The 17,181-nt window shown below is 65.5% G+C and overlaps 1 protein-coding gene across 3 annotated transcripts in view; it reads left to right on the top strand.

Annotated features, from left to right (window-relative positions):
* The first annotated feature begins 3,563 nt into the window (after window positions 1-3,563).
* WNT7B (Wnt family member 7B) overlaps window positions 3,564-17,181 on the top strand; it is a 54,111-nt gene continuing 40,493 nt past the window's right edge. For 2 of the 3 annotated variants that reach the window (XM_070453502.1, XM_020902215.2), the window contains exon 1: window positions 3,564-4,143. In XM_070453502.1, coding sequence (XP_070309603.1) covers window positions 4,048-4,143 — 96 coding nt within the window. In that variant the 5' untranslated portion in view covers window positions 3,564-4,047. Of the gene's footprint in view, window positions 4,144-7,798; window positions 8,400-17,181 lie in introns of those variants that run through there. The other variant, XM_070453503.1, reaches the window with a different exon arrangement.

The raw sequence follows: 17,181 nt of genomic DNA, 5'->3' as shown, positions 1-17,181 counted from the left end.
CCGAAGCAGACGTGGAGATGGTCCCCAAGGAGCGCCTGTTGTAATTGCTCAGTCACTGAGCTGTGTTTGGTGTTTTGCGGCCCCACAGCACACCAACTCAATGGACGTGAGTCTGAGCAAAGTCTGGGAGATAGTGAAGGACAGGGAAGCCTGCGTGCCGCAGCCCGTGGCATCAAAGAGTCGGACAAGACTTAGCGACTGAACGACAACACGGACCGTGGCCCACCCGGCTCCCCTGTCCATGGGATTCTCCAGGCAAGAATGCTGGAGTGGGTGGTCATTCCCTTCTCCAGGGGATCTTCCTGCCTCAGGGAGCAAACCCAGGTCTCCTGCATTGGCAGGTAGATACTTTACCACTGAGCCATCGGGGAAGCCCTAAGGAATAATTAGGAAACAAATAACCACATTTTGTCCTCAGTGTCACAAGGAACAGCAGCGTTGTGATAGAGGAAACCAGTGAGTACGTTTGGGGGAAGGAACGTGAGCATCCCTCCGATGCGCTTATGCTAAGGCCACATAGAACCAGGGGAAGAGCACTGTGCCAGAAGAGACAGCATGCGCAAAGGCCCTGGGGCAGAACTAGCTTGCTGTGTTCAGTAGCAGAAGACAGGACAAGGGTGCTCACGTGTGTGATGGAGTTGAGGGGCAGGTAGGGGCCGGAGTTGCCAGGCCCTTCACATGGGTTAACTCAATCAAACGTCAGAACCCCAGACTGTGTAAGGGCTATTGTTGGTCCCAGGTAGCCACGAGGAAACCCAGGGTGCAGAGCCTGAGCGCTTTGCCTGAGGTCACACAGGGAAGAGGGGCTGAGGCCACTGAGCCCCACGAAGGTGCCCTAAGACCCATCTGGGGTTCCCAGGGCACTCTGATCCTGGGTAACTCTTCCTGTGGGCATTGGCATGTCTCCACACTCACTGAATACCAGAACCCCTTTCCTAGCAGAAGCACCCCCTCTACTTCCAGCAAACAGATGAGGGACCCTTGGAGCCAGACCCTCGCCACCACCTTGTTCAGGATGTCTGGAGCTGCAAACCCATTTGGGAGGAGGGGTGTGGGGGAGGAGGGGCGTGGGGGAGGAGGGGTGTGGGGAGGAGGGGCGTGGGGGAGGAGGGGTGTGGGGAGGAGGGGCGGGGGAGGAGGGGGGAGGAGGGGCGTGGGGGAGGAGGGGCGTGGGGGGAGGGGGGGAGGAGGGGCGGGGAGGAGGAGGGGTGTGGGGGAGGAGGGGTGGGGGGACGAGGGGCGTGGCGGAGGAGGGGCGTGGGGGAGGAGGGGCGTGGGGGAGGAGGGGCGGGGCGGAGGAGGGGTGGGGCTGGAGGAGGCAGGTAACCGCCTGTGTCTGCAGACCTCAGAGCCTTTGGAATGGACCCTGGGGACCCAGACTGGGAAGGGACCTCAAGCATGCGGCCTCTGTGTGTGTGTACGCACAGACACACGGAGAGGGATCCATAGAGTTCTTCCACACTAGACTTCCGCCAACCGTGGGGCTATTCAGGAATCCCCTTGGAGATGCCAACAAGAAATCGGACCCCGAGCGGGCGGGCCTGGAAGCCGCCCAGAGGTACCTGCTCGGCCGACATTCGGCCTCGAGGCCAGCAGGGGGCAGCACGACGCTGCGCAGTGGTACCCGAGTCTCGAGAGGCGCGCTCTGCGCCCGGTTCTCCCGGGGAAACAGGCCGGGAGCAGCAGGCAGAGGGGGTGGACTAACCGAGGCGTCCCACCCGCCGGCCATCACCCCCTCCTCTCCCGGCCCCACCACGCCCGGTTCGTCCAGGAGCCTGCCCGACCTCGGAGGTCTCCCTGCCCGACCCGGGAAGCGGATCGAGGTCGGGGGCGGGGGTCCACGAGGCATGAGGTCTCGGCAGTCGCCGAGGCTCCAGGCCGGGGCGAGGTGGCCACTGAGGGGTGGGGAGTCCTTTATCGAAGTCCCGCCATACTCCGCAGGTCCCCAGGATTCGCCCCATTATCGGAGGCGGAGACTGAGGCTGGCGGCGCTGGGGGCAAGGTGGCCCCCGGAATCTGTGCCCAGATGGGGCCACGCTGTCCGCCTCGCAGTCCCGAGGCCCCGCGTGGCCCAGTGTCCCGCGACACCCCCTCTCATCCGGTCGTGGAGGGCCCGCAGCTTCGCGTCCGCACGTGGCCGCCGGGTGGCAGCATCGGCTCGCGCGCCCCAGCCGGCCCCGCCGCCAGCTTCCCATTCCGTGAAATGGGGTCACATCTGGGGCGCTGGGACGCAGAGAACACTTGGGAGTGAGGCTGCTATAGTCATGTCTTTTTCTGTGCCTCAGTTTCCCTGCCAGTGAGGCTCTTCAGCGTCCCTCCGATTATCTGTGAAATGTTCCCTATCTGCCCGCTCCGCGCAGCTGCACCGCCGGCCTCCGATCAGAGGCCGAGGAATGGCCCGCGCCTGGGTGGTGGCAAAGGTTCAGGGGATTTGCAAGGATTAAGAGGGGATCAGGAGCAGAGGGTCGCACTACAGGGTGGAGGGAGTGGGGCCCTCAAAGTGGGGGGCGGGTAGGCTAGGTGGGACCCAGGCTGGCCGGCTAGAGCAGCACCCTGCCCCTTCCCGCCTGCACTCCCACACCGGCAAGTTTCAGGTCTCCGCTGGTCCTCGGAAACTAAGTGCTTCCCAGTTCCATCCCTTTGCCCAAGAGGCATCCAGGTCTGTACTCCGGAGCCGGACAGGAGTCTGCCCAGGGCAGTGCTTAGGTGGAGGGCCACTGACCCGCCCTCTCCAGACAGAGTTTCAGCCAAAAGCAGGCCGTGTGCCCACCAGGGTGCCCACTGGCCGGCCCTGAGCCAAGTCAGATGCTCTGGTGTGCGAGGCACCACAATGGTTCTGATCTCGCACCCTGGGCACTGCCGAGGAAAAGGTGCAGGCCGAGGGGTTCGGGGTGACGGGGAGAGCAAGGAGGGGATCCTTGGGGTGGGAGCCTCCCACAGAGCCAGGGAAGCCACCCCAGCATCCCCCCATCTGTCTCCACCGCGGTGCTCAGCCACGCGGCTTCCCTAGGAGGTCATGGAGCCAGCCCCTTGCATCTGGCCAGGCCCGTCGTCTGTCCGTTTCCTGTCCCTGATCTCAGTAAGCGCCACCGGCAGCGGTTCTGACAGGTGTGGGGACCCGGGGGCTGGAAGAGGGGCTCTGATGGAGGTCCTCTGGGCTGGCAGAAATGCCTGTGCGAGGGGCGTGGTCCTGGGGGACCCCAAGCGGGGTAATTTCTGAGGGGTAGGGGAAAAGTGCCCAGAACAGGGATGGGTGTGGGTGGTCTCTCCCTTCCTCCCTAGAAACTGGAAGACGAGTGGCTACACCGCCCGATGGGGCCACTCCTGCCGGGCCCCCACCCCCACCCTCGCGGGCGCAGAGGAGCCGCCAGCCCCTCCGCAGGTGTCTCTTCGGGGCCGCGCCCTCCCCGGCTCACCCCCCTCCCCGCGCACCCAACCCCCTTCTTCCCTCCCAGTCTGGGCTCGGCGATCGGAAGGGAGCCGGCCTGGGGAGGGGGTTCCGGGGGAGAGATGCGTTCGTGTGTCACGGGGGAGGGAGGAGAAAAGGGAGGGGAGAGGCCGGGAGCGAGGGAGAGAGAGCGCGCGGCGAGCGAGGAGGGCGGGCGGGAGGCGGGTCCTCCTACCTGGGGCGCGCTCGCTCGCTCGCAGCTCGCTGGCCGGGGCCGCGAGTCACCTGGGGAGGCCGACAAGTGCGGACACATTGGCCGCCGCGGCGCTCGGCGAGGCGCGCACGGCCCCAGGCTGCTGCGCCCAGCGGAGGCAGCACCCTCCCGCCCGCCGCTCTCGGGCCCCGGCCCCCGCCGGCGCTCCCGGGGCCCCGCGGTCACTCAGCCCGGCTCCGAGCTTGCAGCCCCCGGCCCAGGTCACTCCCCCAGGCGCACGCGGCGGCGTCGGCGGCCCGGGCTCACCATGGTGGCAGCGCGCGCCCAGTGCCCGCGCGTCGCCGGCCGCCGGAGCCGCAGCGCCGGCTGAGCGCTGTCCACCGAAGCCCCCCGCTCCTGCCCGTCCCTCGCCCGGCCCGCGCGTCCCCTCCGGCCGCCGCGGTCTATGGCGCAGCCCCCCTCCCTGGATCATGCACAGAAACTTTCGCAAGTGGATTTTCTACGTGTTTCTCTGCTTTGGCGTTCTCTACGTGAAGCTCGGGTGAGTAGCCCTGTGGGCAGGGGCGGGCACCCAGGATGGGAGCAGCCGGTGGGAGCCGCCTCCAGGGGCTCCCCGCGGGGACCGGAGAGGGGGGTCGGGCAGCTCTCGAGGATCCCGGGCTGGTCTGCGTGTTGAACTCGCGGCCCGGCCCGGCGGAGACGCCGCAGAGTCCCTTGAGTGGCGGGTACTCGCGAGGGGCGCCCTGCCCAGGGCTGGGGCAGGGAGAGCCGGACGCGCGGGCGGCCAGGCTCGCGGGTAGCGGCGAGCGTGCCCGGCGCGTACTTTCACCTGTTTGGGCTCCAGGCCCCGGGGGTGGGACGCGCCTTCCCTCCCCCGGGCTGCGCTGGGCGCGGAGCCCGGGCCGAGCGCTCGCCGCCCGGAGGGCGCGCCGGGGCGGGGTCGGGGGGCTTCGGGCGGCCGAGGGCCCCGGGCGGGCGGGGGGCGCACCCCCCAGGAGCGAGCTCGCAGGCCTGGGCCCCCGCCGCAGCACTTCGTCTCTATCCATCACCCGGACGTGTTGAAATTACCTTGACAACTCGTCGGGCTGGCTCGGAACGGGCCGCGCGGGCGGCCGGGCCGCCTCGGGCTCCGTCCGGGCCCCGCCCGCCACGGGCCCTCGGCCGGGCCCCCTCTTGCCGCGCTCCCCCTCGCGCGGCCCGGCGGGCGGGCGGGAGGGCGCCCGGCGGGCCGCGCTCGCTGCAGTAGCTGCTCCGAGTCGTATTTCCACATTCCTGAAGCCAGCCGAGTCCTTACCTGTTGAGCTGCGATCTCCTTTAGACAGAATCTGTCTCGGCCTCGCTCGGAGTCGGGGGCGGGGTGGGGGGCGCGCAGGATGACCGTGACGGGGGTGGGGGGTGCGGTGTACCTCCATCACCCTGAAGCGCACTGCGAGCCTACTGTGCGCCGCCAGCGGTGGGAGGGCAGGCCGGTGCCGGCGGCGGGCAGAGCCAGTGAACAGCCGCGAGGGAGGGCCGGCCGAGCCGCGGCCTCCCGGGCGGAGAGGTAGAAGCAGACCTAAGAGTCATTTCGTCCATCGCCCCTCGGTCCGTCGCCTCCTCTGCCATTTTACAGATGGTGAAACTGAGCCCCGGGGCCGGTAGGGACGGAGGCCAGTGGCCACAGAGGCAGCCTGGAAGCGCCCTGTCCCAGCCTCAGCTCTGCAGGCCTGGGCGGGCGTGTCTGCGGCTGCTGGTGGCTCTGTTTATTGTGGGTCTGTGTGCAGGCTGTGTCCCTGGGTGTTTGTTTATGGGTGGTGAGCGCGCAGTGCGCTGAGTGTACTGGGGGTGGGGGTGGGGAGGAGGCACTGTTTCCCTGACCCTCCTAGGAGGTAGCACCTGGGATTACCCTTCCTGTGCCCCATAAAGTAATAGGCAACCCCCACCTCCCCACGGGTCCTGCCTTCTGCTGCCTGATCCTCAGCACCCAGGCCTTGTGCCAGACCTTTGCTCTTCTTGTTGTAAGGACTGGGAAATGATGGGGCAAGGGAGGCCAAGCCGCTGTCCACGAGGGTGAGAGGCAGAGCTGGGCCAGGCACCCCGACCATGTCCCTAACACCCACTCCTCAGCGGGGGTCATCTGAAAGCACCCCTCCGCCAGCTGCGGGAAGAGCTCTATGAACCCACCACCACCTCCCCAGCCCAGGACAGTGGAAGGAGCTGAAGGGGATGCCCAGCCTGAGCTCCCAGAGCTGGGGCCAGGGTCCCCCCACCCCCAGTTCTTCCTGAATCCCCCTCTCCCCTCTGGCAATGGGACTGAAGCTCTGGCTGCCCTGGGTAGGGTGGCAGCTGGTGTCCGTGCAGAGAACCCAGGGAGTGAGACCAGTCGGTGCGCCCAGGCACCTGTGCCAACCTCCCTGGCAGCGCGAGAGACAGCCGGGCGGTGGCCCCAGCTCTATCCTCCGCCCGCACCGAGGAGCCCTGGAGGGGGACCTCCTCCCCCTTGGCGTGCCCCTTAAAACATACACTCACCCATCCTGGGAGGGGTGAGAAGACCCGGTCCCCATACATCCCTGTGGAAGCACATTCAGGAAGCCAGAGAGTCACCGTGGGGTCTGCCAGGGGGAGGGAACTCAGCCCTGGCCCCCATGGCATCGATGGTGCACGTGTTGGAGCGGGAGGAGGGCAGCTGGGCTAGATGTGGCCTAAGGGGCTCGAGGACCTGAAGCCTGGTGCCCAAGGAAAGGTCTGGGGCTCCACCCCCGGCACACCTCACTGGGTGGCTTTGGGCAGGCTATTTCACCTGCCAGTTCACCTTCCCTCACCTGAAACTTGGGGTAACACTTGCCCCTCCTGCCCTGGGTGCTCCAAAGGTCAGTCTCCGGGGTTGGGGGGGCTTCGCTCTAGGGGTAGAGGAGGTCCCAGTTAATGACATCACAGCAAGCACCCGGGGACTCCGCCAGGACCACAAATCTCAGGAGTGGGGGTTTTAGGGTCACACGAGTTCCAAGTAAACATCTGAAATCGTGTGTATTGGGGGGACTACTCCATGATCACAGCCACCTCCCCCAGCCTGTACCCCCATGTTTGTGAATGTTCAGGGGAGCTTCCCTCACCCCCACCTTGACACGTGTGTGTGCGTGCACACGCACACACACGTGCCCCACAGCCCCGATGCCAGTGCAGACGTGCAGCCTTGGAGGAGCCCCTGGGCCAGCAGGAGGGGAGAGCTCAGCCCCTGGAATCCTGTTGCTGATCGCGGCCCCATGAGTAAACGTGCCTTGGATTTGGGGCCATTTCAAAACAAGTGGCTCTGAAACCGAGCAACCTGCAGGATGCCGCCCTGGAGGAAGCCAGGCTGGGGCTGGGAGGAGCCGTCTGGAGTCTGGGCACCCTCTGCCCCCTGGAACTGGGGCCGTAAAGTACCAGGAGCAAACTTGCTTCCTGCCTTCCCTCTGCTCTTGGGGTTCAGGAGAGGCAGAAGGGCCCAGAGGGATGGGACCCTCCTCCTGGGTGTTGGGGACAAGTCTCCATGCCAGCTCTAGAAGCCAGGAAACCTACTCCCTCTGGGACCACTGGCCCCACTGCACAGGCCTCTTTTCTTGTCATTGTCTCTCTTTGTGCCTTAACTCCTGCTTAAGGGATCTACACCTCATCAAGAGACATTCATATGCAGCCCCAGCTTGGCAGACAATAGGAGATGGGACTCAAAACCATCTTTTTGTTTGGGGCTTTAAAAAAAAAACACTGGAAGTTCAGAAAAGTGTGTTCTCCTGGGTTGGCTCCACCCCACACCTGTCCCAATCAACCCCTCAGAGGAGGGCAAAAGAGTGAGGTAGGGGAAGCCAGGGTTGGGGGCTTCTGTGCACTTGTTTGGGGCTGTGTTTCCATTGTCAGGCTTTCCAAAGAGGCTGGGAGGCCGGAGCCTGCAGATACCGGTGCGCTGGTGCACAGGTGAGCCCTACCACGCTGGGCCCGGTTGGCCATGGCAGTGAGCGCCTCCGACCCAGAGCCAGTCTCCCCAGACCCAGGGGCGCACGCAGGCAGAGGCGCAGCGAACACAGTTCATTGGGCGCACACACCTGCACCCCCGCAGATGCGCCCACGCCGCCGCAGGCACGCACAGGCACGTGCATACACACAGGCGCACCCAGCGCCTCGCACAGCACCCCAGAGCAGCGCACGCCCCCGCGCGGTTGGCCCGCCGTGCCTGCCCCCCGGGTGCGCCCTCCAGAGCGGACCCGAGCGGTGGGGCTCGCCGACGTCGAGGCAGGGCGGTTTGGGCAAGCCCTGGAGGCGGCTCCCGCCACACGCTTCGGTCAGCCTCCCCTTTAAAAAAACCCGCCCGCGGAGGAGGCGGATGTAGGGGTGGCCCGTCCAATGGCAGCTGGGCGCCTCAGGAGACTTGAAGACGTGAGGCTGAGCGAGCGACAGAGCTGGTTCCGACCGATCGACGGACGGGAGGGCCGGACGGCGGCCGAGGCGCACCCGCCGCCCGCGGCCCGCGCCCCCACCGGGCCCTCCAACCTCAGCGCGCGCCGCAGCCCCAGCCCCGGCGAGATGCGAGGCCCTGGAGGCGGGGCACGGGCGACGGCTGCGCCGGGGCCCGCGCGCTCGGGTCCCTAGCGCCCCGACCCGCCGCCCTGCTTTGCGGAGGGCCGCGGAGACCCCGGCCCCAGCCGGCCCCCGCGCTCCGTCCGCGGGGCCTGCGCGGCCCCGCCGGGAGCGCCGGCCCACCATGCTGCTGCTGTCGCCGCGCAGCGCGCTGCTCTCCGTGTACTGCCCGCAGCTCTTTCTCATCCTGTCCAGCGGTAGCTACCTGTGAGTTCCGCGGGCCGCACGCGGGGCGGGCGGGCGGGGCCCCCACCTGGGCCTCCGGCCACGGAGCTGGGCTCGCGGGGAACGCCGCGGTGAGGTCCCGGGGCGGGGCGCCGGGTGCCCGACACGCGCGGGAGCCGGGGTACTTTGGGTCTCCTCGCCAGGCTCAGCCACCAAGGTTGAGGAACTGGGGGCCGGCTGAGGCAGTGAGAGGTTCTGGCTTTGAGGTCAGAGAAAGGGCGGCCCGCTGGAGGCCTGACGGCGCCGGTAGACCGGCTGCGCGCACCGAGCGCGAGGTCCGGAGGGCGCGCGGGCAGCGCCAAGATCCCCGGCGCGCCCCAGCCAATGCCCTGAACCAGTAAGGTCCCCCTCCTAGATAAACCCACGCGGCCCGCACGGCCCTGCCACCCTCGAGAGAGCCGAACGCACACGCCCGCTGCCCCGCTTGCACACTGGCGCACACGTGCACAGCGCGTCTCACCAGACAGCACCCAAGCTGTCCCCCGAGTTTGCCGAGGTTTCGCGCGGCTTCCTGCCGCGCCAAGCGACCGGACCCTCAGCGGGGGCAAGGCGGGGCGCGCAGTGCCCGCGTGCGCCGGGCTGTCCCGGGCAAGGCATCGCGAGGCGCGTGGGCCCGCGTGCGCGTCGGCCGGGGCAGCGCCTGCCGGGCTCGGGGAGGCTCCGGGCAGGGCCCGACCGGGCCCAGGGAGCGGAGGGGCGCGTCGGCGCAGCGGTGGCTTCGCCGGATTCCCTAATGGGACGCATATGCCCTGGCCTCCGATTTAAAAAAGACGTTTGATTTATGGAACCGCTGTTTGGGGGAACTGAAGCTGGATGCTACTGATTAAACCTCAGGGCCAGTGCTGCCTCCCCTCCCCCTCCCGCTCCTTTACACGCGGGCCACGTCCGGGGTCGCCTAACGCGGCCGGAGGGGGCAGCCGCTGCCTCCCGGCTCCGTGTGCCGCCCCCGCCCCCCGCGCGGCCGCAGTCCTAATAAATCGCCGCGCCCCCACCCCCTTTTAATAGAGACGCAGCCAATTTCTCCTCCAGCTCCTAGGAAATTACTATCCTACCAGTTTTCCTTCTATAAATAGTCGCGCATCTTGAAACAAAAGTTCGCAACCGCAGCCAGATGCTGCGAGGCCCGCGGTTTCCCGGGCTGTGGGACATAATTACAAGGTCCCGGAGCAGAGAGCGCTCCAGGCCCGGCGGGCAGCCCCGGCTGGCTGCGGAGGCATCGCCTGGAGCGGGGAGGGGGGCAGGCCGCCCTGGGCAGGGCGCAGAGCCGGGAGGGGACCTCCTGATCGTCCGGGACTTAGGCTAGCAAAGTGCCAGGCTAGAGAGTCCTGCTTCTGGCGTCCCTCCGGGGATAGGAGTGAGCTCGGGGAGGTGTTGAAATCTCAGGCCCTAGCTCCCAGAGGTGGGAGGCGGAGATGGCTCCTGCTCCCCAGAACCCCGGCGTGTCTGTCTTAAGCCTTGCTGGAGAATCAGCAGCTACTCTGCTTAACAGATCACTTTCCGGGCCAGCTGGCTGAGGTCTGGCATTGATGGGGCGGTGGTGTCCAGGGATGGGAAACCAGGAGTCCTCCCAGGGTGGTTTGGAGCAAGAAGCTGGGAGGAGGGGGGCTGCTCCCTGGTCTCAGGAGCTGATGAGAGTGGGGTGCCGAAGCCGCAGCTGAGGGGCTCAGGGGCAGGTGGTGGCCAGTGTACCTCCACGGATCTGGGGTTTTCCACTGGGGTTGGCACCCCAGATCCAGGCCTGCAGTGACGACCATCTGTGCCCACAGAGGCTCGCTCCACACACTTCAGAGTGTGCGCTGCCAGCTTTGTTGGCAGAAATTCTCCTCCGGCGACAGCTTTCCGGAACGTTCCTGGGCCAGTCCTGGGGTCTGGGGTGGGTGGTGGTGGGGAGGGCAGTCAGACAGACTCTGCCCCCTGCCCTGCCTTCAGCACCCCCACCCCAGCGGGGTGCTGGTCTTCAGCCCCGGGGGTGGGGGGTGCATAAGCAGAAAGGGCTCCCGAGAGTGAGCAAGGGAGGCCCCCACATCTCTGGGGTTTCCCCACCTGCTGGTGGGCACAGGGCTGACTTGGGTTGGGGTTAGGGGTGTGAGTCGCCAAGGGGTGGGAGCAGGGCCTTAGTAATGCAAACGAAGGTGAGTGTGTGAGAAGACCCTGCGGGTGTCTACGGCCCTGGCCTGAATGCAGGTGAGGCGGCAGGTGAGGCGCCACGATGCAAAGTCCTTCCATCAGCGTTGAGGGTCAGCGGTAAGTTAGTGCTGTGGGATCCGCAGATGCCAGGGGCAGGAGGGGCCCTGGGCAGAGGCGTCTTTCTGCTCCAGAGAACTTTCCAGAAGGCATCTATGGCTGGGATCACAAGCATTGGCGGACAATTGATCCTGCCCCTTTCATCTGGGCTCCTCTCCCAGCTCCCCGTCCCGGGCTGTGGTCCGCGCACAGCGAATCCCAGACGCATGCCTGGGCCGATGCCACTGATCTGGTCGGACGGGTGTGCTGGCCTGGAAGAGCCCTGAGCCCCTTGGACTCTGAGCTCGGCCAGCCGGCCATCTGGGCAGGGCTCCTCTTCTGTGTCATCAGGACAGGCGCTCTCAGGGCCCGTGGGGGTCCTCAGGGTCTCTGGGAGGGCAGGTGGGAGACCCCAGGCCAAGGGGAGGGCCCGCAGCGCCCGGCTGGCTGGTAGGGGGGCCTGGCCAAGGCCTCGTGCCAGGGCGAGGCTGGCCCGCCGTCCCAGGCAGGTCCCTTCCAGCCTCGGCCTCCTGCTCCCAGATGCGGGGGTTGGCTGCAGCGATCCCCCCCAGACCTTCCGGGAGGAGTTTCTCATGGTGACCGCCCGCTCTGGGGAGCCGGGTGAGTCACGGTGACGGGGCAGTTACTCACCGACCACCTGGCTGTGGGGGGTGAGGGGTGCTCACTGCTGCCTTGCCAAGCTGGCCTCTTCCCGGCTCTGCCGCTGTGGCTTTACTGGTGGTGCCAACCGCAGACCCAGAGGCCCCGTGGGCATGACCCTGGGGGGTGGGGGTTGCTGAATCAGGCCCACTCCCGGGGCATCACCAGCCCAGGCAGGGGCAGGAGAGGGCCACGGGGACAGGAGGAGCAGCTCCCAGCCTGGGAGACCGTGTCTGTCCAGGTGCGGCGGGACGCTGCTGGCCGGCCTCTGGGCCTCAGTCTGCTTGTCGTCATCAGGCGCCTCGCGGGCTCGGGTCAGGCCCGCACGCCACTGGAATTCAAGAGTGCCTGTGACTCTGGAGAGGGGTGTGCACCCAGGCAGTGGGAGCCGGGGGTCTCGAAGAAATCTCAGCCCCCAAGGGACCCCAGCTCAAGATACCCAAATAGAGGCGTTTTGATCGCAGAGAACTTCGAGACACCGTTGACATGTGCGTGAGGCCCCGCACCACTACAGGGGGAGCATGCATCTGGACGTGGCTCCTCCGACCCCCTGTGTGCGGGATGGAGGGTCGGCGGGGAAAGTGGGTTCCCACAGGCTTCCTCCTGGGGCCTCATTAGGCCCTGCAGCGGTGTACTGAGGCCCGCAGGAGAAGGGCCCATTTTCTGACTAGCTGTCCCTGTTGGTCCTTGTGAGACCAAGGGGCCTGGTGGTGACCCAGATACCGGGCTCACAGCTCCCGTATTGCCTGGGTGCATCTCATAACCTCAGCTGTGTCCTCCGTACAGCAAGGGCCAGGGAACATTAACCCAGACGGGTGCGAGAATTAAGCAAATGCAGGGGTGTACTCAGCTGGGTATCTGGTATATATAGTAAGTGCTCAGAAGATGGGGTCACTTGCAGTTATTAGGAGCAGGGAGGCTCCCCATGACAGAGGGGAGCCCTGTGGCTGTAGCTGTTTAGGAGAGAGTAATGAACTCTCTAGGGTATCTCGGAGGGCTTCCCGAGGAGGTGACATGTAGACAGGGTTTTGAGGGATGAATAGGAGTTGCCAGGACTAAACAGGAGCATGAGAGAGACTCCCAGAAGAAGGAACAATATTCACTGTCAAACACATTCACCCTGGGTTTCTCTCCAGGGAGCCTCACAGCGTCCTCCTGAGGTGGGAAGACATCAATGCCAGGGTCCAGTGGAGAGACCCTTTGCTGAGGTCACCCAGGCCCCAGGATGACAGCCCTGCCAGCTCTGGTCCAATAGGGAGAGGAGCCCGGCAGCTCTGGGGCCCCAGGGTGTCGCTGCTGGAGGTGCTCTGGAGCGGGGTGGGGGTGGGGGATGGAGGTCTTGACTGCGGAGAGGCAGGCAGGCGCCTTGTCAGCTCAGGATTGGGGTACCCAGAACAGGCTATTCCATGCGACCTGCGGGCAGCCCCTAACCTCACGGGGCCCTGCTCCTCCAGGGGCCGATAGCAGGGCTTCAGCTGGTTCTTGAGGCCTCCACGTTGCGGGGCCCTGGGTCCGGCTCAGATAGGGCTCTGCTCCCCCCCAACTCCCCAGCAAGGGGACGGGAGCCTGGCGCCCTCCCTTGTCAGATGAAACCCGGGCCCAGGGCTCCCTCAGCATGATGAAAGGGTCATTGTGTGGTGCGGGCCGCCCGCTGGCCAAGGACAAAACCACCATTTGTCCTCCTTCCCTGGCTCGGGGTGGGGGCCTCCCCTCAGGCTGACCGGCGGGAGAGGGGGGTGGGCACAGGTGCGCGCACTCTTCCCTTTCCCCATCTTCCCCGTCTCCCTAACGGAGGAGCTACTGCACTTGCCCAGGCACCCCTCTCCCAGTCCTGCCTCCCACGCAGGGCATCCACACCTTCTGGGCCAGCCCCTGGTTGGCAGGGAGGCAGTGAGCTCTCTGGCCCTGGAGGCATACAAGCAGATGCAGGAGGGAGGCTCAGGGATGATGGGGAGACGCCTCGCCTGGAAGGAAGCCCGCACTCCTGGGGCTGCCTCTGTGTGAGGCAGCCACGTGGCGTAGCTGCCCTGCTCCGTGGACGGGCTGCTGAGGCCCCCGGCAGGTCATCCCGCAGCCTCGGCAGCGGAGCTCCGAGTGAGGCTTGGCACCCTGCCCACCGAAGCCGCGCCCAGCCCTGGGCTGGAGCAGGTGTCCTCTGAGGCGCTCGGGTTGCCAGAAGGGCTCGGTCTGAGGCTGTGAGTGGAAGACACTACAGTTCTGCAGTAGCCCCTCAAGCCTGGCAGCTGCCTGGAGCAGGCCCTGGGGGGACTTGGCCCTGCCCAGCAAGCAGCTCCCCAGCATCAGCAGGAGGAGCCCAGGTCAGCAGTCCTGGTGGTGCCAGCCCAGTGACACCTGTGGGCTTTCATCCCTTCCTGGAACCACTTACCAAGGCCACCCCTGCTCCCAACCCTTCCCCATGTGCCCCCTGGGCCAGAGGTATTCCTCGTGCTGGAAAGCCCCAGTGCCAGGCCCACTGGAGCTGTGAAGGGGCCAAACCCTGGCAGGAGTCTGGCCGGGGCCTGGGTTCACCCTCCCATGGCACCTGCCAAGGCTCCCAAGGGATCCGGAGCCGGGACTTAGGCCCTCAATGAACCAAGCTGCAAAACAGATGAAAAACGCTTTTGAATGGGAGTTCCTTCACTACCTGCTCCGTGGGCCCCTGATGGGGACCAGGGCTTTGCATTCCGCCTCTGTGGGACCACGGCTCCTTGGAAAGGCTCACTGTCACATCTGGGGTCTGCTCTGAATCTGTTCCCTCCTGGCCTGCCAGAAAGGGGAGCTAGGAAAGGCCCCCCTACTTGGGAGAAACCTGAAGGTCAGAGCACGGAGTAACTCAATCTAGGTCATGTTCAGTGGGGCTGAGCCCAGATTGAAGCTGAACCTGCTTGACTCTTGAGATTCCCTGGTAGCTCAGCTGGTGCAGAACCTGCCTGCCAATGCAGGAGAGGCCGGTTCAACCCCTGGGTTGGGAAGAATCCTTGGAGAAGGAAATGGCAACCCACTCCAGTATTCTTGCCTGGAAAATCCTCATGAACAAAGGAGCCTGGGGGGCTGCAGCCCATGGGATTACAAAGAGCCAGACACGACTGATTTCACACACACACTCTGCCTGACCCTTAGGTTCTGTGCTGCCTCTCAAGGAGTCCTGCTGATGTAGGCTTCCTGCCTGCAACAAATTCCCCTGCCTTCTAATTCGCTGCCTGTAACCTCACATGAGTGGAGAAACCAACTAACCCAGCTGGTTAGCACTGTCTGCTGACGAGGAGTTCTGTGGCTCCGAGTGAGGGCTGCCTCCACATTCAGATTTGGGGCCAGCAGGGCTGCTTTCCCAGAGGGTGCAGGGAGCCAAGAAGGCCTCAGTTTCCTGCCCTGGGTCTCTCCTTGCCTTGGGCCCCAAGCTTTCTCCTCTGAGACCAGCTTGAGCAGAGAGGAGGTGGCCCTAGCTTGCCAGCTTGTGACCTCTGTGGGGTCAGCATGTGTACGGTGCCCTGTGCCATGGACTTGAGCAGCCTTGTGGGCAACCCTGCCCCTTTCTGGGCTTCAGTTTATCCCTCCAGGTGATGGGCCTAGATTCTCAGGGACCACCCCTCGGCCTCCAGCCCTCCCGCCATCAGCTGGCGGGCTCGCCAGCATTCTGAGCTCATCTCCACACCAGTGATGCCCATTCAGCCCCTGTGTCAGGGGGACAAGAATAGCCGTGCTGTTGCTGTTTATTTGCTCAGTTCTGTCCGACCTTTTGTGACCCCATGGACTGCAGCACGCCAGGCCTCTCTGTCCTTCACCATCACCTGGAGCTTGCTCAAACTCACGTCCATTGAGTCGGTGGTGCCATCCAGTCATCTCATCCTCTGTCGTCCCCTTCTCCTCCTGCCCCCAATCCCTCCCAGCATCAGGGTCTTTCCCAATGAGTCAGCTCTTCACAGCATGTGGCCAAAGTATTGGAGTTTCAGCTTCAGCATCAGTCCTTCCAATGAATATTTAGGACTGATCTCCTTTAGGATGAACTGGTTGGATCTCCTTGCAGTCCAAGGGACTCTCAAGAGTCTTCTCCAACACCACAGTTCAGAAGCATCAATTCTTCAGCGCTCAGCCTTCTTTATGGTCCAACATTCACATCCATACATGACCACTGGAAAAACCATAGCTTTGACTATACTGGTCATGTGTGCGGCAGTAATTGGGAAGCCCCCTTCCTTCTGCATCACTGGGCCATGCCCTGTGGTACCCACAGCAGGAGCCCTAATCCATCAACAGTGAAGGTAGAGCAGAAGGTGACCTCTGACCTGGGTCCTGGAGAATGTACCAGAGAGGAGAATGGTGTCTGTGGCAGCTCGATGACCGGGAGAGGAGGGTGGGGTGGACCGGGAGGAGGTGGCCCTGGCTAGAGTTGGGTGGGGCGAGGGCTGCATGGAGGCAGGGCGGGGGCCCCAGGCCTGGGGAGCCGTAGGGCAGGGGTGAACAGCTTCTTTCCTAAGGGAAGACCCTGGGTGCAGAGTGGCCAGTAGGGGAGGGTTGGAGGCTGGTCCGGCCAGCCTCAGAGGGAGGGCTGCCCAGGGAGGGCAGATCAGCAGGGCTCCTGGGCGGCCGAGTGTGGGAGGGAAGCCCTGTCAGCACCCAGGCTCCAAGAGGCCAGGCCTGTGGTTGTGGGATTGACCGCTGGTCCCCCAGCACCCAGCGCGGCGCTGTGTTCTCAGCTGCTTCCCAGTACACACAGGTCGGCTGGTCCGATGGCGGCTTGCGTGTCAGGGGCCCAGCAAGGTCAGGAGCCCCTGCCCAGCGCGAGCAGAGGCCTCCCGGCCCCAGGTGTGTTGGCACCGGGGGGCTGGATGACGGCCAGGATCCCCAGACCCCCATCTTCCCAGGGTGACTGGCAAGAGAGCGGGAGTCTCCAAGGGCTGCTGACACCCCCTCCGGAAGCAGCCAGATCCATCCCCTCCCTGCACCCATCCTCCCAGGCCTGTCCTGCATACCCTGTTCCCGGTGGCCCCGGACAGCCCTGCAGCAGGCAGCCCCCAACAGCCCTGCAGCAGGCAGCCCCCACGAACCAGGCCCTGGGCCCCGCCCGGCAGGGTGCCCGCCTCTCATGGTGCTGCCGCCCCCGGGGGCTGGAGCTCGGGGTCCTGCCTGCCCAGGTTCCCACAGTGACCCTCCTGAGCCTCGGGTCCACGGTCTGGGTTGGGATGGCAGTGGCCTGGGGGTGCCCCAGGTCGTGTGCCCAGGGGTTGGCCAGGCCAGGAGCCCAGGGCTGGCGGTGAAGCTGGTGTCGCGGCTTGTCAGCTACCTGGGGCTCGGCCACTCCCCCTGTTCCCAGGGGTTCAGCGCACACAGGGACTCTGGGTTCATCTCCCAGGGCACAGGGGGCCCCGAGGACAGCGGCCTGGAGATGCCGGCTCAGTGTGGTCAGGCAGGGCTTCATTCCTGGCCGCAGCTCCCCGAGGGGCTGTGTGAGGGGCCAGAGCCTCCCCGCCGCCTCCCCTGCCCCCACCCCTGCTCCTTGATTTCCTTCCGCCTGGCTCCAGGAGCAGGCAGGGGCTGAGGGCTGATGGTTCCAGCGGCCAGGGGAGTCCCCCTGGACGTCCAGCTGCTGCCCCAGGAGTGGGGAGAAAGGCTGCAGAGCAAGCTGTTCGCTCTGAGACCAAATCCCCGCAGGTGGCTGGGCGGCCGGGGCCAAGGTCCTGCCCCCTCCTTTAACCCGGGGCGGGCTGCAGGAGACAGGGCCAGTGCTCAGGACCTGGGCCACCTGGGTCAAGCCCTGGGGAGCCCTGAGCTCGGGGAGGTGTCCCAGGACTGCTTGGTGGGAGCAGTCCAGAACAGAGGGCTGCTTTAAAGAGATGGGGGTGGCGAGGGCGCTGTGCAGAGGCGACTGGCCCAAAGCAGGTGC

This window comes from Odocoileus virginianus, chromosome 23, assembly GCF_023699985.2.
Source record: "Odocoileus virginianus isolate 20LAN1187 ecotype Illinois chromosome 23, Ovbor_1.2, whole genome shotgun sequence".
Lineage (NCBI taxonomy): Eukaryota > Metazoa > Chordata > Mammalia > Artiodactyla > Cervidae > Odocoileus > Odocoileus virginianus.
Note: the sequence above shows the minus strand (reverse complement) of the source record. Positions and strands in the feature narration are given on the sequence as shown.